At 41.7% G+C, this 26,733-nt stretch overlaps 1 protein-coding gene across 1 annotated transcript in view; it reads left to right on the forward strand.

Moving 5' to 3' along the window:
• Positions 1-26,733, forward strand: part of galnt9 (polypeptide N-acetylgalactosaminyltransferase 9) — a 110,822-nt gene that overhangs the window by 62,969 nt on the left and 21,120 nt on the right. The window contains exon 6 of the mRNA XM_085367043.1: positions 3,554-3,671. Within this exon, the coding sequence (XP_085223169.1) occupies positions 3,554-3,671 (118 nt within the window). The remainder of the gene's footprint in view (positions 1-3,553; positions 3,672-26,733) is intronic.

Here is a 26,733-nt window from a genome sequence, read left to right on the forward strand (position 1 = left end):
GCCATCCTCCAGTGCCAAATAAGACATGGATGCAAAATAAGATGTGACCTTTTTTTCAGCATAAATTCAACAGAATTTTCTATGGCACACTTTAATAACTCATGTTTGCACAGTTCATTTAAATACTGTCCGCCCCAAATCTTGCTCTGTGAAAGGGAAACTCTGAAAAGACCAGCCACAGAAAGGCCTGTGTCCGCACCTTTTGGCCGTTATATTGACATGGCACCACTTACCAACAGCAGCGTTTTAGTGCCAAATGTTTTAGTCCAGCAGAGCCCATTAGAAAATCTGGGCAAATATAAATGATAATCATTCTGCAATAGCATAAGCATGAGCATTTAATAAGGACCAGAAATGGTTAGTAGAACAAAAGAGGAATGTCTGTTATTGGGTTTAAGGGATTGGATCATTTAGAATTGAGGGGCAGAGCGGATGACTGAACCAGGCCGTTAGCTGATATATTTCAAGGTTTCAGAGATAATAAAAAATAATTGCTTGGTCATCTATCAAACCATTTCCCAACTTTTTCATGAGTAAGATCTAATGCTCTTTTATTTAATTTTATTTGGTTTGTGCTTTTGGTTTTATTGTAGAAGTCATTAATTTTAATTAGATCCATATGAATAGTTTGTCATGTGTTGATTTTGCTTTTTGTTTCTTTAATTTAGGTGGTCAGGGAGCAGACTCCGTCTCTGTGGTGTTTTGGGGGCTTGACAGCTGAAGGGAAATTGCAGAGAAGCAACTCTACTTTGTGGTCTCATTACTTTATTTTAAAATTTAAAAATGAATACATTAATCATTATATTTATATGACAGATGCACCACGCAAAGTGGGATGGATGCTGTCCCTTTTAATCAGACCAGGTTTCCCTCGCTTGGTTTCTAATTACCAGTTTTAGCCCTCATCCTATTTCAAGCACTTTACCATAATCAGTGCCATAGTCAGTGTCATTCCAGTGGATACAAATGTTTTTCTTTCCTTCTTCATATATTATTCTTTGCCAGTTAAGACTCTGGTCTTAAGAATATGTTGGAATATATTGGCCTAATTAGCCTAATTTAATTGGATATTTAATGCCATTAAATACCATAAAAGGCCTGCTTGATAATGTTGCCACCAAACTTGGCAACAATTTACTCTTTTCTTTATTCTTAACTTAAAAATACAAATATGCAGGACATCAATTTGAGGATGTTTGTTTCACAATATAAAATACACAGTGTGGAAAAATGCTAAACGTTCAATCGTGCAAGGATTTTATTTCATTATCAGATGCGTCCAGCTTAATACGGTGCTGAGAGTGTACTGAGGGAGAGAGACGTGTTTACCTTGCCAGGAAGCTTAATCTAAAGGGAGCACTCAAAGAGGTTTGCACAAAGTTTGCAGTACAGACAGGAAGGCCACTTGTCAAGGGAAGTGAAAGGATAGGATGAATCAGGCCGAGAGTGTGCAGGGTCTGTCTTTTTCATCTACACAGCCAGTAAAAAATGATGGCACTTGAAAGCCTGTCTGTCACCCCCTTATAATTTAAACAAGACTGTGTGTCAGGAAATAAAAGTATAGAACTCAGCAAGCGTGATTCATAAAAAAAGATAGACTTGTAATTGTTACTGCGAGAGTGTTTAACTAGAACTGCCAATCTGTGATCGCAAGCCAGTTTCACTTTTAAATTGGGTTTTCTTTATTGTGTTTGATTTTCAGCTATTTTAAATTAAAGTGACACAGCTCATGAGACGTATATACTGTGAATGTCAAGCTCTAAAGACATTTATGAAAAAAAAAAAACAAACGGTGAAAGTGCTTTCTTGGCGATATATTGGTTCAGGGGGTTCGGAGCTCTGCGTCAATTTTTTATTTATCTACTGGTGCAGGATTTTCAAAGTAGCAGCCCATGGTTATATTTCAGTCAGCCTTTTATATGGGGTTTAAACCTAAAAGCACCTTTCTTTTTGGCTTGCACGCCATACAGCTTAATGCTCTCTTTTAATACAGTCCGTGAATCAAAATGCAGCTCTTGCAGCACTTTACAGTACTTCCTGTCTGTCAGACTGAAGTGGCTGACATTCATGTGTGTGTGTGTGTGTGTGTGTGTGTGTGTGTGTGTGTGTGTGTGTGTGTGTGTGCATGTTTGTGTAATACATGGTGAACTCACCTCAGGCATCATTTCAGATAGAAAATCCATGCTTTCATTGGTCACTTTAAAAAATAATGCTGTTCAAGACCCTGTATGACTATAGTGCTCTTAATGGGGCTTTGTTCTGAGCACTTTAGATGGGACCGATAATAGTGCTGAAAGTAGCCCTGTCAACTAAGTGGGACCGTTTCTTCTACTGAAGATGGAAAATCTTGCTTTTGTTAAAAAAAACATGCACCCTCTAAATGTTTTATATCAGCTAAATTTTGGTAGATGTTTTATTTTCATCTTTATATTGTATAATGTGTTTCATTTTGTTTTAATTATTATAGCAACCATTGATAGGTTTGTCTTACTACGCATGAAATTTATTTGCCAGAATGATTAAATAATTAGATAAACAAAATATACCATGAAGCTGTCACGTGGCTCTCATTTGGATCACTGGTGCCCAGAATTTTGGGCTGAAGTGGAGATTTCATGGCTGATAAAACAACTTACTCACCCCTGCTGGCATGTACTTCAGAGTGGCTGCTGCGGTGAGCTAGTAACTGCTTGTGCTCAATAACACACTAATATAGTTCTCCTGCACCTTTACCACTCTCCTCAGTAATACTGAGCAGTTGGGGTCTTTAAGCTTATAATTGTGGTCTTAAGGCTTGAAAAAATTCAGTTTTATTGCAGGGTATATAAGCTGTTCTTTTTCAGCACCTTTAGCAAAGGTGGTTAAACAACAGAGGCGCAGTCTTTGTGCTTAAAATTAAACTGAACTAGTGTCTGTTTGTTTTTTCATCTTTCTGGCATTTCCACACCTTCCCTCAGTCAATCAAGCCTCAGTCTTCTCCTCATTTAAAAAAGCAGTGTATAAAAGTTTTGGATCTTTGGTCATAATCTGGCTTTCTTTAAAGTTTTACTTAAAGTTCAGAGAACAGCAATTTGTCTGTGTCTTTGTCGAACATTAGGCACTGCTGTAGAAACCCTCTAAAAACTAACCTGCATGATGATCTGCTAGAGAAACGAGACCATCTTATATATTACAAAAAATCTTACACATTGCTCTTAAAAAAAGCCACACTAGAAAAGAGAACAATGAAAGGTTCACTGTTGGAGGACGCTGTTTCTTTCTCATCTCTTGTCTGCTGTAAGATTGGGCCTTAATGGAAACAGTCTTTCTATGCTATACAAAGACATGTACATGGAATATCTGCAACACACATTTATTTGCAGTATTTGAGGTTTAAAGTTTAGCTTTAAAACCCCACTTAAACCTGTCTGGGCATTTAATGTACATTAAGAAACCTTAAATTATTATTTTTTTGTTCTTGTTTGATCTTTTTAGCGGACTTAAAGAAAAAAGGTGGGTTTCATGCGGTTCAATTCCATTGACGCATGCTGTGTCTCTCACTCTGCCCGACTAGAACTCCAGCCATGATCGGCTGCTCTTTCGTGGTAGATCGGGAATACTTTGGTGAGATCGGTCTGCTGGATCCTGGCATGGAGGTCTACGGAGGTGAGAACATCGAGCTGGGCATGCGGGTAAGGACCACATTTTATTACCCAAGCTGCTGCTACAATGTAGACTTTTATAAACAGCCTTAAAGGTAGACTTTGTTTTGTCTCTTTAAACTAAATGAGAAGCCGCTGTGTTAAGAGAGAGATGAAACTTCTCAGAGAAAAGCTGCGAGAAAAGTTATGTTGTTAATGAGGCTTTCCTTCAAAGCTGCAGAGGTTTGTGTCTGAAGTTCTACACGAGGAAGGCCACACAAAGAGCCATAATTACAGAGCCAATATTTGAGGGAGTAATGCTTAGATGAACAGTCTTTGTTAGAATGATTTGTGAAATCTGTATTCAGACTTTGGAACAGCTTATGATCAAGTTTTCTTATGTTTCACAGCCGGAGGGATACAGCTTAAGAAACAAAAAACAGGGGCATCAACAGAGACCATGATTAAACTTTCCAAAGTTTTTTAGATGGGAGTGGAGGAGGGAAATAAAAAAATCCCCTTAATGCAAATCTTTAGCCAACCCAAAGGCTCTAAAGCTTGTATACAGAAAATGTAAATCTCTTTGGCTGCTGCTTTGAGTTGAATTTAACGCTTCATGTGAGCGAAGGGCTTGCTGAAGAATTGGTTAGCGTTTAAATTCAGAAAATGTTTCTCTCCAGCCAAGTGGAACCTTTCTGAATCGAGACGCTCTCCTTGGGCTTATTGCAATGAGAAATGCTTGAAAGATCCCACTCTTCATTTAACATCATGCCCACATACATTTCAAAATCTCGAGATTCCATCAACGACACCTCTGAAGTGTCGGCTGCCTTTGAAAGAGCACTTAAACAGAGGCTGGAGAATGTTTTCATGTTTGTGCAGTGCTTTATTGAAGACGTTTGTAGTTGCTGGTGATTATTTCAGAGCCTTCTATTATTCCACGTAGAGTGGCTTTTCCTGTTTATATAAATGGCATGATTCATTGCCGTCTGCACAATGATACAATGATCTGGCCTCTTCTGTCTTTAGCTCGTAGTTTTACCATTATTATGTAGTAATAACTCACTATTTTCTATTATGTGCCAACCACTGACAGCCGCCCCCAAGCTTACAGAGTTTTCACTTTCAGCAGCCCTGCTTATATGCACCTAACAAACCATGCAGCTGTGTTAGACGATGTTCGTGGGGGAGATCAATTCAGCTACAGCAGCTAAATAAACCTAGAACAACTCTATTGAACTGTGTGATATAGTTTAACTGGCTCTGATACGCACCAGCTCCTCATTGTCTCTCTTTTCTCACTGAATATTTACTATCGCTTTTTTTCATTCATAAAGTGAGAAGAATAACCGTCTGTCTGCAAACAGAGTGCCATCACAAAGGCAATTACCTATCCTCCTGTTTGGCCTGTTTGTGTGTGGAAATGAAACACATGCCACGAAAAAACAGGCCATTCAGCTCACACACACAAGCCTGATAGGTCGACAGTCAGCAACTAGCTTCGTCCATTCATAATGTACAGCCTTTAATAGAATGGAGACGGGATCCCGGCAAGTGAGCCGCAGTTACTCCTCTTTGGCTACTGCGGCTCAGGCAGCTCATTGTAGTGCCGGTTGAAGAGCTGCCACTGGGATAGGTTTGATTGACAAGAACATGTTTAACAATTAGCCAGGGCAGCTCACAGGAGCCCAGGATCATCTGACTGCAGGAGCCTGATGAGAGGCAGGGTTCACATTCAAAGGTTATGGTATAGTTATCATCTAACGTGAGTTGTTCCTTTGTGTCTAAGAGGGATGCAAAGAATCTTTCGTAGGCAGAAGGGATGTGCAGGGGCTGATTAGGCTGCACATAGCAATGTGGTGCGGTGTCACTTTTGACAGGTAGACAACAGAATAAAACCGGGGAGGAGGGGTTTCTCACCGATGTGTTTGCTCAGGAGTGAAATCATTTATAAGCTAGGACCTGTAAATGAAGAGAGACAGCACAGGCAAATCACACTGATGAAAGATCACATAGAGTTCGTCTGCAGCCTCGTGATATCACTCTCTCGCTTACATAATCACAACAAATAAAGGAATGCATTAAATGCGTTTGTGCTGAATGATTTTTTTTTTTTTAATCTTCCAGAGAATCTTTCATTGCCCTTGTAAATAATTGCAGATGGCATGTTTGAACTTACCACAAGGCCCCTTTTGCAAACAGAGAAAAATGCTTTGGGACAGTAACGGTGAATTCTGCCAGAAGTGTCAATATGAATTTATCTTGCAATGTGTCTCCCACACCTGCTTCACTGAGTCTTTGCTGATATAGAGCCCCAGTAGACCTGGACACTGCCTTTCATTTTTCAAATTCCTATGTGATACTGTGATACTCACTTCGCAAATATAATACTACACAAAATCTACCAGGGGTCACTCCTCCAGCTGCCGTCCCTGCTTTTTCCACTGAAACAGGGGAAAAAGGAAACCTTTTGAAATGTGGCAATTATGCTTATGCTAATTCTTTCACCACATTAAAGCAAGAGGAAAATAGAAAACCGAGTCCACAAATGCTAGCAGCTCAGGTTTCATTACTTCTCTTTGTAAATAATAAATATAAATAAGAAAGGTCTGTGCAGATTCTTAGTCATGCAGGTGTGAGTATTCTCAAGCACTTGAAATGAAGGCAGCTGGGCTTCTTTTTGGTTTTAGGCTATATAAGTGTTGGACTTCCATCAATTTCTGTTTCCAGTGAGTAAATAAATGTCTGGCACTTCTGGGAATGAAAGGATTAAGGTGTTAATTTGACATAATTCAAGCACTGGGAGTAATATATAAACATGTTGTGCCCTATAAGTTTATGAAGCTGGGAAACTCATCAAATTCAGCAAACTCTGCAGGCAGATCTATAGTTTCTGCTAGCTTCATGCAGCTGCTCGCAGCTCATTTTTGCTGCCTAAACGCACTGTGTACTCTGTGTTCACACAGTGCTAAATGCATTTAGTAAAAGACTTGTGCCATGCTAAACTAAAACTGCTACATTCAGTCATGCCCTTCCCTTCACATCCTAATCTAACAAAGTCAGTCTGGCATACCATTTTATGACTTGCAGAAATTTAATTCGTAAACATTTTTGCCCGCCAAACTATGATGGCAACCATGTTTCTGCCAGAAAAAGTCTAGAGTCTAGATGGGTTTACCCACACAATATGCCCATGAGCTTACATTGCCATCAGGAAGCCATCCAAGCTGCTTCATGAAATCTGTCTCATTTTCATAACAGTCTAATCAATCAGTCCAAGAACCTTGTGAAGTGTGATCTCATGGGGTGGCCTGCTTGTCTTGATGACATTTATTAAACTCACCAGGAACTCCTTTCAGGAGTAATGAACCAAAAAAGAATCTTTTTTTTTCTTCTTTGAAGCCCCATCTCCATACCCACCTGGGCTGGGCCTCAAGGCATCTGCTCATAATCTCTCTGTAGTGAGGAGAATTGAGCTAATTAAAGTGTAGCAGTACCAGCAGCTAGACAGGAATGGGACATAATTACACTTCACTTGGTTCTTTCTGCATCCCAAGCAGAGTTATTATGGTGGGATCAAAGTATAGCATGTAACAGTCCAGTATATGTATTATATTGGTTTTAGATCAGTGCATTTTTTAATCCCATGCATTTACAATGTGACACTACATAACAGGTTAGACCTGTTGCCCGGTTTGTTGTAATAACTGTCAAATTTAGATAAGCACTTGATGGACGTTTGAACATGAAGTGTGATGTCATCAAGGTTAGTTTGTTAGCCCAATATGTGAAAGGCATCTGAGTTTAGGACTCACAAAAGTCTTGAGTCACACCTCCCTACTTTTATTTTGTCAGACTTTCTTGCTTTTTTTTTTTATGTTCTTCAGCTGTAGCTGTAGTATTTTGAAGGTAGCCATACCAAATACTGATTTCTAGCTCATTAGAATTGTAGGATTTTGCCTCGAGCACTACATTTTCATACACGTTTGCACATTTCAATAAATCTCTATTTACCATTTTCCCAACAAAATATATAGAAAAAAGGGGTTGCTCAAGATAGTTGCACAATACTGAAGATTAAGTGAGTCCTAAACTCGGGTCCCTTTCACATATTAGGCTAACAAACTAACCTTGATGACATCACACCTCATGTTTAAACTTCCATCAAAGTTTTTTGGATTTTAGCTTCTAGCTTGGGCAGCACGGTGGCGCGGTGATTAGCACTGTTGCCCACAGCCCGAGGCATTCCTGAGTTTGATTCCACCATCTGTGTGGAGTTTGCATGTTCTTCCCGTGTTTGTGTCTGTTCTCTCCGGGTACTCTGGTTTCCTTTCACAGTCCAAAGACATGCAGTTAGTGGGATTAGGCTAACTGGTCATTCTAAATTGCCCATGAGTATGAGTGCAGCTGGTTGTCGTCTCTATGTGTTAGACTGACAACTAATGGATGGAAAGCTTCTAACTTTTAAAAACTTTTAAGTGGCAGGTGACACAGTAACTGTGCAATCATACAGCATTTTAAAATAGCTAGCTAGCATTTAGATGAAGCAGCGCTAGTTTCAGTGCAAGAAACAGCGTTGATGTCAGCTGCAGGTTGCTTATTAACGCCTGCTCATGTTCTGAGGCTGTCAAACAAGCTGAGGTCAGAAAAGTAGATAGATGGATAGAATTTTATTTCAAACATGCAAATATAACTGAAATAACAAGAGAAAAAACAAAAACAGAACTTAGAAAACATCAAGTTTTCATGTATATATGTACGTCTACAGAATGTGTGTGCTCAAAAAGGAGTAGGATGAAGTTTACACTTCTCCTGTTCCTAATCCCTTATTTCAAATTTCATTACTTACAAATCCACATTCAGAATTCACTATTCACAAGTGTCACTAAAAGTCACTTTCAGCATTATGACCCTGCATAGCTGCAAATTTTAAGCACTGTGCATTGTTATTACAAACTCAAATGTCTGAAATACAATATTTCTCAAGTAAAACCTTTAGACAGATAATGTACTTTTGTCTTTCGCTATTTTGCTAATAATTGATTTCTTTAACACAACTCACTGTTTTAAAATCTGTTATTCATTACAAGGTGACAGTGGCATCCACCTCTAAGTTGTAGCTGGTTAATAAATCTACAGATTGATCCTTTAGGCTTATCCCTTCGTTTTGCTTCCACAGAAGCATATTAAACAGAATGTGCATGTGTAATACATTCATATTTTGAGCAACAACTCTGATTATCAGACGATAAACCCAGCAGCTCAGCTAGTGCTTTGCATCTTATGCCACCCACCACTTTTTTCCAGATGGTGGCTTTGTTTAATGAAAGCAAACAGTGCCCCCACCCACCCAAAAACCAAAAAAAAACAAAAACAAAAACAAAGAAAATATAAATTCAAGATAAACCAGTAAGCATTACTTCAGGTGGTACTATAACAGGTGCAGCCTCGTAGCAGTTGGTGGATGCAGTCGGATGTTGCTTTCAGTTTATTGTGAGAACATCTGCCACACTGATACAAATATGAAGCCTGGACAATTTAACACAGTTGATCAACCTCACAAGCCATCTGGATTTGAAGATACAAATGGATTCAAAGGAAGGCGACAGCCTCCGGATGTGTTTGTTTGTAAAGGATATGATGACTGTACACATGGATTCTCATCGGTTGATTTTTCCATCTAACAATACGTTGTGTTTCACATGTGAGAGAATATTTGTATTAAATAGTTTCTTTCCCTTCGAGGGCAGAAATTCTCATGCTACATTTTGTTTCCCTGAAAGTTATCATCATACTGTCTATCTAATTATTATGAATGAAGACAGGGCTGTTAGAGTCATCCGGTTGCTGTGTGCTGTCGACTTTCTCAAAGAATCTAATAATGCGATGTTAATAAAGAGCTTCATCCGGCATCTGTACCAGGATTACAATACTAAATGTTAATCGCATTTGTGGTTTCGGTGACCTATCATGGGCAGCTCTAAGAAACCCACAGCAAGCTACCTTTTACATAAAGCCACCCTCTCTGGCTTTTAACATATGTCACACTAGGAATTATCTTCATTTAGCATTCAGGGATATTCAGATCACACACAGAATATATCTTCACTATTCCCCGTGACCGACTCAGACTCCTCCTCCAGGCTGCAGCCCTCCGCAGCGGAAAGCAGTCACCTTGAGAAAGGACAGAAATGTCGTTATGAGCCGTAGCCATCTGTGGACACCAGCCATTCTGGCAGCTTCCAAATCAACATCATGCTCATGTCCATCAAACGGCAAATGACAGTGGGCGCTCACCATATGTGAGCCCTTTCCAACAAAGTGAGTCATTCCAAAGATGAGAACAAATCTAATGCCTCCGAGGGATTCTCATGTTACACTTTTGCAAGTAGAAGGAGATAAATGTGGGGGATTACTGGACAAATGCCATAATGAGGAATGCTTTATTGGACAAAGCATCGCATAGTGTCCAATATGGTTGTCCCATATGGTAAATAAACACAATTTGCGGCGATGTTTATGCTGAATTCTTTTTTTAACAGTTTAAGAACTTGTTTTCTTCCACTGTCTCTTGTCTCTTCAGTGACCAGTGTTGACTAAGGTATCCTTTACTATAACCGTGCGTTGTTTTATCACCTTGTCAAAGGCGTGATTCATTCTCTCGCCACAACATGTGAGAAACTATCTGCTCTCCATCGATAAAACCAACGTGAAAGCAACAGTACCACTGGATATTGATCAAGCATTTGTCTTTTTTAAATCCTGTATTATTCAGGGGCTGAATCAATCTGTTGGGGCTTAATGGACTCGGGTTTACTTACTTCATGGTTCATTACTGTATGTTCCAGCCCGAGTCCATCTATGGGAGAAAAGACAAATGAGAATAGATGCGGCAGTAAAAGTTACAAGACCCAGATCGAGGATTGTTTCAGAGGAACTACCCCAGCTATTGAAGGACTTATTGCGACCATATGGCAAAGCAGAGAGCTTCTGCGTATGCTTTTTCGTGCTGACATTATTATACGTGATTTGGATTTATGCATCGACATGTTTGGTGCATGCATAATTTAAGATTTATATTGCCTTCTTGTCTCCTCGTGTCTTATAGATCCAGACTGTGTCCATAATTTACACCACAATAGAGTGTATGTTTGAGAACATATGTTATGTTTGGCATTTAACGATGACATCGAGCATACTCCTCTGCTTCAAGTGGCTTTGGAAAAATTACTTGGCTTCCTGGGCATGAGCGTACCTCAGAGAGTTGCCACTTTGGCGTTCAGAGCCAGAGGGATAAGTAATTAGACAGGCCCTGTCAGCTTACTTATTATCCCTGTGAATCATAAACTTCATTAAAAGCCTCCTTCAGTAGTGACTGCAGATACCCCCACCCTAATTTGAACACATTTTGACAAGGTAATTAAGATTATTTCACAAGATTTGTGCATTTCGCATCCTCCCACCATTGAAGACAATCGAATTATATAGAGAGGTATCCAAATGCTCTCTCCGTGGACAGCATCATCACCAGAAAACAACAACAGCAACACTTGACAGGCAGATTGGCTCATCCCATTCATTATCTCAGCATTAGCTAATCTGTTCACGTAATTGCTTGTGTTAGATGTCTAAGACTCTTGCTGAAAACTTGAAATGATCTGACAAGGCCAAAGCATTTGACAAGCACTTGCGCACACTGATTTGGCCGCAGCAGCAAATCAGCCGGCATATCAAAGAGGAAGGGCAGCAACTGGGTGGAATTAGCTTTTGACAGGCGTAGTTAAAAGGGCCTACGCGTCTGTCTGTCTCTCCATCAACAGCCTCCATTTTATGGATGCGCAGGCACGATGCCCAGCGATGGCACTGTCACCTCACAGCAAAAAAAGTTCTTGCTGATGGGCTGTGGACTCTGCGTGTATTTTCTCTAAATGACATGCATGTAAGACTGATTGGTGATTAAAAACTGGGAGTTGTCTGGAGACAAGCTGCTCACCCATCCTCTCTGACCCTAGTCGGGCAGTTTATCACACTAATAGAGATTTTTTTAAAAAGAACAGCAAATACTTATTAATGTAGAGGTTCCTATGAGTGCCTGAAAATAAATCAAAGTATAAAGTTGGCATGTATGTGCTGCACTACTTTGTGACTGTGAGCTTCTTGAACGACCAAAATATACTGTGATAAATATACTTCCTGTTAAGTGGATTTTTCTGACCTCTGGGGAGCTACAGCATTTCCAGTTGTTTCGTGCTAAATGACGCTAAGCGTTGCTGTGGATACTTCATAAATATGACACTAGTCATATGGCCAGTGACAGATCTAAAAGATTTTACATGGGAGAGCAAAATGGGGGCGAGAAGTCTAGGCAGGGTGGCACATACCTCTTCAGTGAAGTATGTGAAAATTCCCTATATGTAAATGGAGTCAACAAAATATCAACAAAATCACTTTCAAACTATTTATTGTATCATTATCTCTTCTAAGAAAACAAAGACGGTTTTTAGGTATAAAGTTCCCGGCTCTACAGCAGGGGGGCAGTTGCCCCCCTTGCCCCCCTGTAGATCCGCCCCTGCTTGTGGCTTAAATGAGGTATTGATTTTCTCATGTAATTCTCTGCAAGTAATTAAGTGAAACTTTCTGTGAGTCTCCTATTAATTAACCTGAATTACTTTTTAAAAACTAATACAGATGAAAGTTCACTCAGGTTGCAACACATCAGTAAAATTTGAAGAGCATTCAATAATGGCTCGAGGGTGTGGCTTCACGCCAGGTAAGGCACAGGGAATGAATATAGGTATACTTTGCTTGGTGCTCAGATTTCAGTCTTTCAAAAGTATCCGCTGCTCAAGGAAAAAACTTATTACACATTGTTCACTGCTATTTTGAATACTTGTCAACCTTTTAAATAAATTTCATTTTGTAAAAATGGGAATTTATCATTTCTGCTAATTAGCCGCTGCTGTAGTCGGTCCCAGAGAGCTGTCAAAGTTACACATGCTGCTCTGCTGATGGAGTTTGATATGTTATGAATAACTTAACACACATTTAACTCTTCAAATGTGGATTTGAAATTGAAGCGTGCTGCTTTATTCAGTGAGATCATTTTAAGTTACAATTCATGAGAGAAATATTGGACTAGTGTGAAGAGAGCAAAGCATGTCGTGCTGTTGTGAGTACTATGTTCGCTGCTAGATTTCTGTTATCTGAGGATAACAGGGTGTTGGTACTTGAAACTGCTTTCTGGTCTGGAAATTAGCATTGGTTTGAATTAACACCGGAGCTATAGACGAATGAGTGACAAATTACAGGAAAAGCCACCCATTGTGTTCTATGCTTCCAATCTTGGCCCTCACTCAGTAGAGCTCTACTGGATGTATAGAACAACAGTCTTCCGAACATATTCCCCCATTCTTGTTTTGATGATGGTAGCAGAGAGCACTGTGTAACATGTTGGTCCAAAATCTCCCACAGTTATTCAGTTGGGTTGAGATGTGCTGATTGTGAAGACGTGAGCATGTCTTCATACTGACCAAACTCCTCAGTAAACCCTCATGCCCTATTGATCAGGGAAGTAGTCTCCTGAAAGAGACTACTCCCAAACAGATAGAAATGTTTCTTCATAGAATGAAAGTGATCACTCAGAACAGTGTTGTATTGATTTGCAGTGGCCCCTTACCCTTAGAGGATAAGTGAACCCAAACAGAAAAAGCAGCTCCGCAGGGGTCAAAGGTTTCGATTTTTTTCTATAATTTGAAACCTGTTTAAATAAGGGAAATGGTGTTGCTGTGTGTTGCTGTTTTGCCTTCATATGACAGAAAACTACATCATAGAAAATCCCTTGATATTTTAAAATCTTAATGTCAGTCATTAGAAAAGTTGTAAATATACCGTCTGGTCTGCCAGCACCCTCAATCAGCATTTCTTTGAAATAGGTGGGACTTTTTGCAATAATATACTACAAAAAGACTTCCCTTGGGTTTTGACTGAGAGTGTTTCTGTTGAGAATATAGACATGTAAAATTCCCCAGATGCTACTGAGTGCTTGAGTGCTTGTGTAACTCAGTGTTAAAAACGGGATTAAAAGTATAAATATTCATACTCTCACGATGGGAATAAATATTGATAAAAACAAAATTAATTATAATAAATACTGATAAAAAGCATGTAAACATAAGTTTAATATGTACATATGTATATGTGGTATATAGATGGTGTGGGGGCAGGACTTAGTCCTTTAGAGTGTGTTTGTCAGATCCACTGAGCGACCAATCATTGGCCGGTCTGACCCTCCCCCCAGTCTGTGCGCTGCTGAGACACCTGTGCGTGCCTTCGTGTGCCAGTAAGATACGCCAGAGACACAGACGGTGAAAGATCAGTTTACCCGTGCGGCGAAGAAGCTAGCTGGATAGTGAAAGTCCTTTTTTCGGCGAGAATAATAAGAGTGATACTGTATTCCAGAGGCCGTGAGCCAACGTGAGCACTGTGAAGCCCCGTGTAGCATTTGTTGCTTCGCATGGTCAGGTTTTTTCCTTTGCTTATTTGGATTGGATTGGTTTTGAGGACCTGAGAAGAATCGAGGATCCCTTTTCCAGTACTGGATGGCGAGCCCAGCCCAAAGAGCCGGATGAACTGGTAGATTGTAACCCGACTGGTTACAAACACACTGAGTGACTACTGAACATTGAAAGACTGAAATTGACTTTTAAAAAAAAGACACAAAAGACAATATATCCTTAGGTCGACCATTTGTGGGGTTTATTTTATTTTGTTTTCAAGAAGCGCGCTCTACTTTTGTTAAATGTGCACAACTTTAATAATTGCTAATAAATGCAATTGTGTTTTCTACACCTACTGTGTACAAGTCCTCTGTTGTCATACACCCTTGGCTCCTACGAATCTAGAACCTGTCTGATCTGGTCCATATTTCCCTTCTGTCCGCGTACTGTGGTTAAAGGTAACTATACTGCCCGCACTACATGCAAAGAAGGCAAGAAGTAGCACTAACAGGTCTAGTATTGCACCACCAGTGTTACATAAGTAAAAGTGGCGAGCCAGCCAGGAGCCTAGAGTGTTGTGTGACAACATTGGAATCCTCTTTGACCTTTGATCAAATGCTCACATACTGTGAAAATGGATTTTGTCGAGAAGTATGCCGTTAAAGTACCAAATGCCATTATTGTTAGCGGTGTTACAGAGAGAGAGAAAGACAAAGAGGTATTTGAGTTTCTGGAGCAACATGGTACTATTCGTAGAGTACTCGCTGTCGATGATGACTCTTCTGCATTCCACAAAAGCCAGATTGTAGAGTTCGAGTCCGGTGCAGCCGTTGAAATATTAGCACCTAAGCTGCCTTACCTCTTACAGTCCACTGACAATCCAGATGTCAGTTACCGCATTCGAGCCTTAACTGACGTCTATACTAAGACCGTAGGGGGCAGTGTTACTGAGGCTTACATTAGCAACCTGAAGGGTTTAGCCAAGTTAAGTGGGAAGGATTTCGAAGAAGTGTTGCAGGAGGCCCTATCCACAATAGGGAAGACCATCGAAGCTGCTGAGACAGCTGAGATAAACCCTGAAAATGATGCTGCTGATCAGACTTGCCCTGTGGTAGGATCCACACAACTTGGAGCCTCACCTTCAGTCTTAACTGAACTGCCTCACCCTCCTGAACCCATTCAGGGCGCATTCCAACACCCCATGAGACCAAACTTGACACCTCAAATGTTGAGTCCAACTGACCTCAACCCACCAGAGGTTCAGAAAGTAGTAGTCGAGCATGTTGTCAAGAGTGTTGAAAAGACATCACATGCTCACTCTACATTAAGACTCAGAGCTTTCTCTGGTAAGATGCCCAGACCTTACAGCGAAGCTGACTATGAAACATGGCGTTCTCATGTTGACTTGTTGATGGAAGATGCTTCTTTGTCAGAGTTGGAAAAAACTCGTAAGATTCTTGAAAGTCTCCTTGCTCCCGCTTCTGATGTCATCCGCCCTCTTGGGCCAGAAGCCACTCCTGCAGACTATCTTAACCTTCTGGATTCAGCTTTTGGCACCGTCGAAGATGGTGAGGAACTGTTTGTACGCTTCATGAACACCCTCCAAGATCATGGTGAAAAGCCCTCTGCTTATCTGCTTCGTTTGCAGGTGGCAGTCAATCACACCGTGCGCAGAGGTGGGCTTGAACCACATGAAGTAAATAAGCAGCTTCTTAAACAGTTTTACAGAGGCTGCTGGGATGATAACTTGCTAACGGAGTTGCAATTGGAGCTAAAGCATAAGGAGCCGCCCACTTATGCAGAGCTATTGCTTCTCCTGCGTACTGCAGAAAACCGACAAGAAGTTAAAAACACGCGAATGAAGAAACACTTTAGCGCCACGAAACCAAAAGCAGTGTCTCATGAACAGACGGTCACTGAAACAAATGCAGATGTTCGCCAAGCACAGTCAGATAGTCTAGAAGAGCTGAAAAAACAAGTTGCCGATCTAAAAAGCCAATTAGCTGCCGTTGTGAAGCCAAAGAAACAAGCAACACTGAAGACAGTTCGAACAAGGAAACCTGAAAATAAAAAACCTGACCATGCCAAACCTGAAGACTCACCTCCACCCAGCCGCCGCAGTACTAGGCCCAAGCCCTGGTATTGCTTCCGCTGTGGGGAAGATGGACATATAGTAGCCACTTGTGAGTCAGAGCCCAATCCTGCCCTTGTAGTTGCAAAACGAAAGGAATTAAGAGTGAGAAGGCAGATATGGGACAGGCAGAATGACCAGCTTTCTTTAAACTAAATTCTGCCTCCGTTGCGGGACAAATGGAGGCTGATGCTTTGTTAACCCGTCCCACCCAGGTTAAACAAAAAGCTTCACCTAAAAAGCGTGCCAGCCTAAAGTCACACACAAGATCAGATTCCTTCGACTTTCCTAAAGGTCTAATTGGTACAAAGAGTACTGCACAAGTGAAAGTTAATGGTCACACAATGAGTTGTTTGCTAGATACTGGTTCCCAGGTGACTACAGTCCCCGAGTCCTACTATCGTCAGCATTTGTCCTCTCATGAGATTAAGCCATTGTTTGAACTTTTAGAAGTTGAGGGTGCCAACGGTCAGTCTGTGCCTTACTTAGGCTACATTGAACTGCATGTCACTTTCCCAAAGGACTTCCTTGGCATTGAAGCTGAAGTGCCGACACTTGCCTTAGTTGTCCCCGATGTGCGCACAGCTTCTCAGTCCTTAGTGCTAATTGGGACAAACACATTAGATGTACTTTATGAGCTGTACTCTAACACATGCCATGAACTGCAGCTGAACCTGCCATATGGCTATAGGGCAGTTCTAAAAGTTCTTGAGTCACGACACAAACAGTCCAAAGACAGTAGTCTTGGTTTAGTGACGATGCACAACAAAGAGCCACAGTTGATTCCAGCAGGCCAAACTGTTGTTCTAGATGGTTCTGTAGCTGTGTCAGCCGGTAACGGTGAAAAGTCTGTCTTGTTAGAGTATCCACGAATGTCAGCCTTACCTGGTGACATCCTTGTGAAACCTTGTCTCATAGACCTACCTGAACGAGCACCTTACCTTGTACCAGTTATACTCACCAATGAATCCGAACATGATGTGACAATCCCTCTAAATTGTGTCATCGGAGAAGTCAGTGCATATCAAAGAGTTCTATCTCACGAACACTCAGTGAGAACTCCAAGATCCCGAACTGAGCAGAAGTCAAATGTAACATATAACTTTGACTCTTCCCCTATTAGCGCTGAATGGAAGGAGCGCATAACCGAAAAACTAAGCCAAATGCCCGAAGTGTTTGCACAGAATGATCTTGACTTTGGAAAGACGGATCAAGTGAAACACACAATCAGATTGTCAGATGAAACACCGTTCAAGCATAGAGCGCGTCCCATACATCCGAACGACCTGGAGGCAGTCCGTAAGCACCTCAAAGAACTGCAAGAAGCTGGCGTGATCAGGGAATCTACCTCCCCTTTCTCTTCACCCATTGTAGTCGTGCGGAAGAAAAATGGTGAAGTCCGCCTCTGTATCGACTACAGAAAGCTTAACGCGCAGACTATAAAAGATGCTTACGCTCTCCCCAATTTGGAGGAAACGTTTTCCACCTTGATCGGGTCGCAATGGTTCTCTGTCCTGGATTTAAAATCTGGGTACTACCAAATTGAGATGGAGGAGCTGGACAAACCAAAGACGGCGTTCGTATGTCCCGTCGGCTTTTGGGAATTTAATAGAATGCCCCAAGGCATTACAAACGCCCCCAGCACATTCCAGCGGCTCATGGAGAAATGTATGGGCGACATGAACCTGCGCGAAGTGATCGTGTTTCTCGATGACATCATTGTATTCTCCAAGACACTTGAAGAACATGAGGCTCGCTTGATGAAAGTTCTTGATCGCCTGAAAGAATATGGGCTCAAACTCTCACCCAAAAAATGCAAATTTTTCCAAACTTCTGTCAGATATCTTGGGCATATTGTGTCCAGCAAGGGAGTGGAGACTGACCCTGAAAAGGTGGAAGCCTTAAGTACCTGGCCTGTGCCCCGTGATCTTAAACAGCTCCGCTCATTCTTAGGCTTTTCAGGGTACTACAGGCGGTTCATTAAGAACTATTCGAGTATCGTTAAGCCCCTCACTGACTTAACATCAGGCTACCCTCCTTTGCGCAAAAGCACAAAGCCTAAAGCTAAGTCTGTCCAGTACCATGACCCCAGGACACCTTTCGGCGAGCGATGGACTCCCTCTTGTGATCTTGCTTTCAAAACCATCATTGAAAAGCTCAGTACTGCGCCTGTATTGGGTTTTGCCGACCCTAAACTGCCATATACGCTCCATACCGACGCCAGCACTACAGGGCTTGGCGCCGCGCTCTATCAAGAGCAGAATGGCCAGACTAGGGTGATAGCTTATGCAAGCCGTGGGTTGTCTAGGAGTGAATCTCGTTATCCCGCCCATAAGTTAGAGTTCTTAGCCTTGAAGTGGGCAGTAACGGAAAAGTTTGCAGATTACTTATATGGAAATCAGTTTACTGTCGTAACAGACAATAATCCTCTGACGTACATATTAACTACTGCTAAGATGGATGCCATGAGTTACAGATGGCTAGCTGCCCTGTCAACGTTTAGCTTTAAGCTCCAGTACAGAGCAGGCAAGCTTAACTCAGATGCTGATGGCCTTTCTAGACGGCCACATGGCGAGTTGCTTAACGACGCAGTGTCCCAAAAAGAGCTCGACCGCATACAGCAGTTCACACAGACTCACCTGTCCCTACCTGACAGCAGTTTAAGTCCTGAAGTAGTGTCTGCCATTTGTGAGAAACACCTTGTATGCAGCTCTCAAAATGACACCATCCCTTTGGTTCACTCGCTAGCCATTTCTGCAGCTGCCATTCCAGGTGACTTTGTCAATGAAAATGACTGTGGTGGTCTTCCTGTTATACCCCATATGTCCCTTGAACAGATCACAAACGAACAAAGAACAGACCCTTGTCTGAGGGAAGTTATTGCACAAATTGAAACTGGAGAAAAGGTCCCACCAACTGTGCGAGCTGAACTTCCTGACATCAACCTTCTACTCCGAGAGCTCAATCGATTGGAGATGCACAATAACATCCTGTATCGAACTCGCCAAGATGGAGGAGATGTTACCTACCAGCTTGTCTTACCTGAACAGCTCCGTGACTCAGTCTTCCAAAGCCTCCACTGTGACATGGGCCACTTAGGCACTGAACGTACCTTAGATCTTGCCCGAACAAGGTTCTATTGGCCTCGCATGGCAGCATATATAGAACATAAGATCAAAACATGCAACCGCTGTGTAAGACGTAAAACTCCTCCAGAAAAAGCAGCTCCACTTGTGAATATCAAATCCACCAGACCCCTCGAATTAGTCTGCATGGACTTCCTGTCCATTGAGCCTGATCGAAGTAATGTAAAGGATGTGCTTGTATTAACCGATCATTTCACGAAATATTCATTAGCCATCCCTACCAGCAATCAGAAAGCTCAGACCGTTGCAAAAGCCCTTTGGGACAACTTCATAGTCCACTACGGGATACCCGAACGATTGCATAGCGATCAAGGTCCCGACTTTGAGTCCCACATTATCCAAGAGCTTTGCAAGATCATGGGCATTCGCAAAATCCGGACAACACCCTATCACCCCAGAGGAAACCCGGTAGAACGTTTCAATAGAACGTTACTAAGTATGCTAGGTACTCTTGAGGAAAAGGACAAAACTCAGTGGCACAACTATGTCAAACCACTCGTTCATGCGTACAATTGTACGAAAAATGATACAACCGGTTTTGCCCCATATGAGTTAATGTTTGGCCGTCAGCCAAGATTGCCAGTCGATCTAGCATTTGGGCTGCCCTTTAACAACAAAAGTTTCAAGTCGCATTCTCAGTACATAACAAAACTAAAGGCAACTCTACAAGAGACCTACAAACTAGCGACAGACCATGCTAACAAAATGGCAGAAAGAAACAAAACAAGATTTGATATGCGAGTGAAACCCTCAAAACTAGAGCCAGGTGACAGAGTTTTGGTGCGTGCAGTCCGTCTCAGAGGCAAGCACAAGCTAGCCGACAAGTGGGAGACTGATATTCACGTTGTGGTGAACCAAGCAGGTGACTTGCCCGTCTACAGTATAAAACCCCTAACAAAAGAGGGCCCAGTCCGCACAGTCCACCGCGATCTCTTGCTCCCTTGTGGTTTTCTTGCCCCTGTTGAAGAGAAACCTGTCCAACCAACTCATGTACGCAAACCAAAAACAAGGCAATCACCTAAACAACATGAGGAATGTGATCATTCAGAACTGGAAGATGAGGATATCTGTTGGTTCAGAGAGGAACCTCTTCAAGAGCCCATAAAGGTCACTCGAGTCTATGAGATTCCCCAGCCAAAGACACACCCTAATGATCACGATCATACTGAAACTCATTTGCCTGGAGGAGACAACTTACATGAACATGACAACCTGCCTGGAGGAGACAACTTACATGAACATGACAACTTGATTGGAGCTGACAATTTAACCGGATGTGACAACTTACCTGAATGTGGAAATCCACTTGGATATGGAAGCCTAGAGGAGAGTGAAACCATGGTGGAACACTCAACCACTGACAATGAAAGCGAGAGTGATGCCAACTTACCCGATGGATCTACCTGTGATGGGCCAGTGGAAGAAGACAACTCAAATGATAATCAAGCAAACTCAAGTCAGTCAAATACTGAGAGTGAAGCCACAGCGACTGTAAGGCGCTCAGAGAGAACAAGAACCCAACCAGAACGACTGCAATATAGTCGGTTGGGAAATCCTCTCGTTTCCATTGCCCAGTCCCTGTTTCAAGGTCTAAGCCTGGCTTTTACCAGTGCCTTGACAGAACAAGATTCTGTGGTCATCCCCATGAAGGCTGGTTCCCCTGTCATTACCGTTTAGCTATCCCATGCAAAGGGACTTGCATGATTCTAAGAGGGGATAGTGTAACTCAGTGTTAAAAACGGGATTAAAAGTATAAATATTCATACTCTCACGATGGGAATAAATATTGATAAAAACAAAATTAATTATAATAAATACTGATAAAAAGCATGTAAACATAAGTTTAATATGTACATATGTATATGTGGTATATAGATGGTGTGGGGGCAGGACTTAGTCCTTTAGAGTGTGTTTGTCAGATCCACTGAGCGACCAATCATTGGCCGGTCTGACCCTCCCCCCAGTCTGTGCGCTGCTGAGACACCTGTGCGTGCCTTCGTGTGCCAGTAAGATACGCCAGAGACACAGACGGTGAAAGATCAGTTTACCCGTGCGGCGAAGAAGCTAGCTGGATAGTGAAAGTCCTTTTTTCGGCGAGAATAATAAGAGTGATACTGTATTCCAGAGGCCGTGAGCCAACGTGAGCACTGTGAAGCCCCGTGTAGCATTTGTTGCTTCGCATGGTCAGGTTTTTTCCTTTGCTTATTTGGATTGGATTGGTTTTGAGGACCTGAGAAGAATCGAGGATCCCTTTTCCAGTACTGGATGGCGAGCCCAGCCCAAAGAGCCGGATGAACTGGTAGATTGTAACCCGACTGGTTACAAACACACTGAGTGACTACTGAACATTGAAAGACTGAAATTGACTTTTAAAAAAAAGACACAAAAGACAATATATCCTTAGGTCGACCATTTGTGGGGTTTATTTTATTTTGTTTTCAAGAAGCGCGCTCTACTTTTGTTAAATGTGCACAACTTTAATAATTGCTAATAAATGCAATTGTGTTTTCTACACCTACTGTGTACAAGTCCTCTGTTGTCATACACCCTTGGCTCCTACGAATCTAGAACCTGTCTGATCTGGTCCATATTTCCCTTCTGTCCGCGTACTGTGGTTAAAGGTAACTATACTGCCCGCACTACATGCAAAGAAGGCAAGAAGTAGCACTAACAGGTCTAGTATTGCACCACCAGTGTTACACTTGCAACTTACTTCCCCAAGAGGTTACAGAATGCAATTTCACAGCTTTCTTCTGAGGTATTGGTAAAAAAAATTTCCACATGAAGTTCAAAGAATTTCCATGACAAAGGTCGGCAAAAGAATCCATCCCACATTTCTGAGGATGAATACAATTCTTTGTCTAAAATGCGCTGGCACTGGAGCCTTTTGTGCAGACTGCAGGGATTAAAGGCCTGTATACTTTTTTTAACCACGCCATGTATCAGTTTATCTTCCCCTGCCCTCTAAGAGAGAGGAAAATAACACTTAAATGTCAAAGTAGAATCGTCAATTAACCTATTAAGTGACCTCTAAAGGAGTTAAATTTCGGTAGCTTGGAGAGTTGTAATGGGCAGACAGACACAAAGTGGTGAAACCACCTTTGTGGTGCTTTGCCGCTACAGTCCAGGAGCAGATTGGTCTCATCACACCCATTTTTAAGATCTTGATCTCAACTACACATCTGTAATAGCCTATGTTTGTAGCTTGCAGATTTGTGATACAATTTCACTGACAAAAAGTCTGCACATACAGGACATTGCAAAACTTTTGAACGGCTCATTTCTTTTCCCATCATTTTGCTTTCAAGGAGCCAGACGTTCTTATAATCTTTAAAGCAGTTTTGCCAATAATTCTCTTCAAGCTTTCTGAATCTCTTTCAGTGTTTTTATTAAACCACTGGCTGCTTTTTAACTCATTTAACTCATTTTCTGTCCAGTCCTTGTGCCTGACCATTTTGAGAGGATTACTTTGGGGTTTTTTTTAAGCCACTGAACACTGATCTATACATAGAAGGGCACCTAACATGAGGGATGAACCAGTGCTGTGTCTGCGCATAGACAGTTTAGAAAAGAACCAAGTTTAGATTGTGTCTTCAACCACTTTGTTACTAATTCTCAAGGCAGGGAAACGAGGAGAAATGAGTTATGAGTTATGTGAAATTACACAAGAACTGAACTGAAACTCAGTGGCAGCAGGTTTTGTGAAGTGATGAATCAGAAATTGATGGAATTTCATGGTCCTGCGGCCATGACTCAGTGTCTTTGTGTTTATGTTCTTTATTGTTATTACTTTCATTATTATTCTTGGGCTGTTTTGGGATGGTTTGTGTTTGGGATTTTAGACACTGGGTTCTGGGTTTGTGCTCCCTCTATTGGTCCCTGGTGTTAGTGTTCCCCTGTCTCGTCAGGTTAATCAGGTCCAGCTGTTTCCCCCACCTGTGTGTGATTTCCCAGTGTCTCTTTGTGTACTTATAGTGTGTGTTTTCCTCTGCTCCTCGTCGCGTCGTCTGTGTTCATACCCGGTGAATTTCCCTGCGTGCTCTCCCTGCTGTTCTCCCTGCTGTTCTCCCTTCATGTTCAGGTTTGCCACTCCTTTGTGTAGTTTCTCCCAGTTTAGTTCGTCCTTAGTTCTGTTTGCCATCTCCACTTTATGTTCAGTATTGTCAATAAATCACCCTTCACGTCTGAAATAGTGCTGCGTTTGAGTCCTCCTTCCACTCTTCACACGGCCGCTGCCCCGAGCCGTGACATGGAAATACAAACACATAGAAAAACACACAATGGAAGACTATTTATGGATTGGCCTCCCCAGAGCCCTTAACATTATTGAAGCAGTGTGGGATCGTCTTGACAATGATCTGAATAAAAGGCACCCAGCATCCAAATAAGAGCTTTGAATGTCCTTGAGGAAGCCTGGAGAACTATCCCTGAAGACTTTACATTACATGACAAAGAAGATTCAGGCTGTGTTGAAGAATTAAGGTGGTCATAGCAAATATCCTTTGCAAGCTTGTTCGAACTGTACAAACTTATTTTTTGCGTTACATACTGTTTTTCCGTATATGTTTTAATCAGTTGCTGCACCTTTTTGCCATGCTCCTTGCAAGATACAAATAAACAGTACTGTGTAAAAACCTTCAAGACTGATGTCAAACACGCACACACAAACAGGTAACCTCAGGACAAAAAAACCCCACCAAAGCCATTTTGTCACAGCTGGTAAATAAAAAACAACATATAATTAGAGTTGCTTTTGAAAAATGCATGTTATATGAAAAATATACATGTTAAGTTTGTTGTTGTTGTTGTCATGTTATACTGCGTGATGCATCTTAATCCATAAGATTCACAGATCTTCTGGTGTTGATGTGATTTTGTGAGAGACTAACAACTGGGATTTAAGATAAATGTTAAATGCTGATGGGAGCGCAAACTCAGCTCGGATGTGTGCTCAAGTACAGATGATAAATTCATGTGTGTGCAAAATCTGAACGCAGCAGTCACTGCAGGATGCCAGACTGTTCGTTTTTTTTTTTTAATTGTTGCTTTCCCACAAACCAAGTTTTGATAGTGGAAATATTTCACGTACACTGAGCATGCAAAGAGTTCCCAAAATTTTCCTTTATCACAAGTCACCACACTATAGCTGAGAGGAATATTACATATACACAGCCACCTGAACGTAAAGGGATGAGCTCTTATAAAAGTTTATTTCCAGTTCTCAGCTGCCAGTGTAGTTTTTATTATCTTCAGCTCCATATGGAGGAGGAAAAAAAATCACAAGGTTGGTCAGAATTAGGCAGGTAGACTTCTCAGTTAGAGGCTGGATTATATCGCTTTGCAATGTGACACCTTAAGCAAGAGCCCGTTTTTCTTTTCTTAACTTGTGAATTGGTCTTAAAGTTCCTGTTCAATACCACCTCTAGCAACGTGCCTCCAAAGTGTCAATAATCTGATGGGTGTGACTTTCCAAAGAAAGAAACCATTAACTAAAGCATTGATTTTAAGGGTACTACACCAAGTACGTGAGCATGTACATGTCAAGTGTATAGGACGATAAACGGCAAATGCGATACATTTGTAAACTAGTGAAAAGGGCCAAAAATGTACACATAGAAAAAGATCAGGCTCCAAGCAGATTGTGAGCATTTGAGCTATCAGCATTTCTTGTCCTAATGAGCATTTCAAAAAGCACCTCGTGCAGGATTTTGGCCTCCAAGTCAGTTCCGAGTGCTGGGGAGGGCATCTCCGTCCGTTTTGCTGCCTGGAATCTTAAATGCATCTAAATAGGACATGATGCATGATGCATAATTTCATTGAATGTATATCAAGGAGAAACTCTGTGAAAAATGTCACAGTAGAAGAAGAAGAATTTGTGTGTTTGTGTGGCTAAAAATGACATCATGGTATATCTTGTTTTCCAAATCAATACAAAACTGGCAGAGCTCAAGAGTTCCATCTAAATATCACATTTAAAAACTGATATTTCCTCAAACCTGCCGGTAAATGTTTTCGTCATGCACCGAGAATAGCTGAGAAACACGGAGATGAACCCCTATGGACCCGCGAGCTAGTGCTACACTCATTTGGGCAATCCCGAGGCTTCTGTTTGCTACTGCAGGATAATTCTCCTCCCTGTCTGTCAAACACGTTAGCTGTCAAGCTGGATGTGACATAATATAAAGTCTGCATGACCCCGGCACATTCTTTCATCATCTTAGGCTGAATTCTCAGCCGCACGCTTGCTCTCTCTCCCTGCACTGCTCTCCATTTTGACCAGTGATGGAGAAAAAGTCTGATGGCTAATGTCATTTTTGCAGTTTCTGGAAAAGTCAGCGGCTATTTTCAAACGGCTTAGAGGCAGTAGTGTATTCCAGAAGAAGTACTTGTTGGATGGGTCACACGGTGATCGTCCAGGTGTGAGGAGCCGAGAAATGAAGCGGGGTTTTTAACTTTCTCTCTCTTGCTCGCTTTATTCCTTTTTTCTCTCCACACAGTGACACAATTCTTATTATGTTCGAGTGTCCAAACAACCATGAATGTTATCCCCATTTTTAAAGAAGTCAGCCCAAATATCTACACTCTCTTTAGAAGCTCAGCTTTATCTAGGTTATCTCAGATGTGTAAACCTAGAGACAACAAAAGCTTTTTGAGGGGAGTGCTTTTAAAATCGAACTCACTTTACAAGAGTGCTACAAAAGTATGGAAGTTCTACGGAATTTGGAGCAAGCCCCCAAATCACGTGCCTGTTTGGTAGACTCGAGAGGGACTGAAATGGCTGATCAAAAGACCTGTTTTATTTCCAGCATCCATACATTTTGTATGTGGTTTGCATATTGCTGCCTACACTGTTTAAGTCACATGTCTATTACCCGGTCTGGTTGAGCGGCCATGCAGAACACGTATGATATGTTAGCCCTCAAAACAACCTTGGGGAATCAGCTGAGCCTGGTAGTCTGAAGCCAAATCACTTGGGCACAGGTGGTTTGGGTATATGCCAATGAGCAGCACTGGAACTTACTCTGAATTTGAATTGGCCGCAATGTTTAGTTTCCGTTCTGACTGGTACAAATGTTGATCAGGTCCCTTACAAAGAAACACCAATCTAGCCACACCGATGCTGCTGCATTTTGTAATGAAAATATATGAAATGATTTATTACAGCAGCAGAATTTGGCATCAGACTACAAGTTCATCACTCCCCCTCTGAATGTGATGCATATACTGTGGAAACTGGGGATGAGTAGCTATCCTCTACTGGGTGATGCTGTTGTCGGTGAGTGTGTGAAACAGCAGTCAGCTATGCAGGCCATGTAAGGGGTAAGAAATGGGAAGTGTTA

Source organism: Diplotaxodon limnothrissa, linkage group LG12 (genome assembly GCF_057381915.1).
Source record: "Diplotaxodon limnothrissa isolate DT_005_m linkage group LG12, D_limnothrissa_male_GT1.1, whole genome shotgun sequence".
NCBI classification, from domain to species: domain Eukaryota; kingdom Metazoa; phylum Chordata; class Actinopteri; order Cichliformes; family Cichlidae; genus Diplotaxodon; species Diplotaxodon limnothrissa.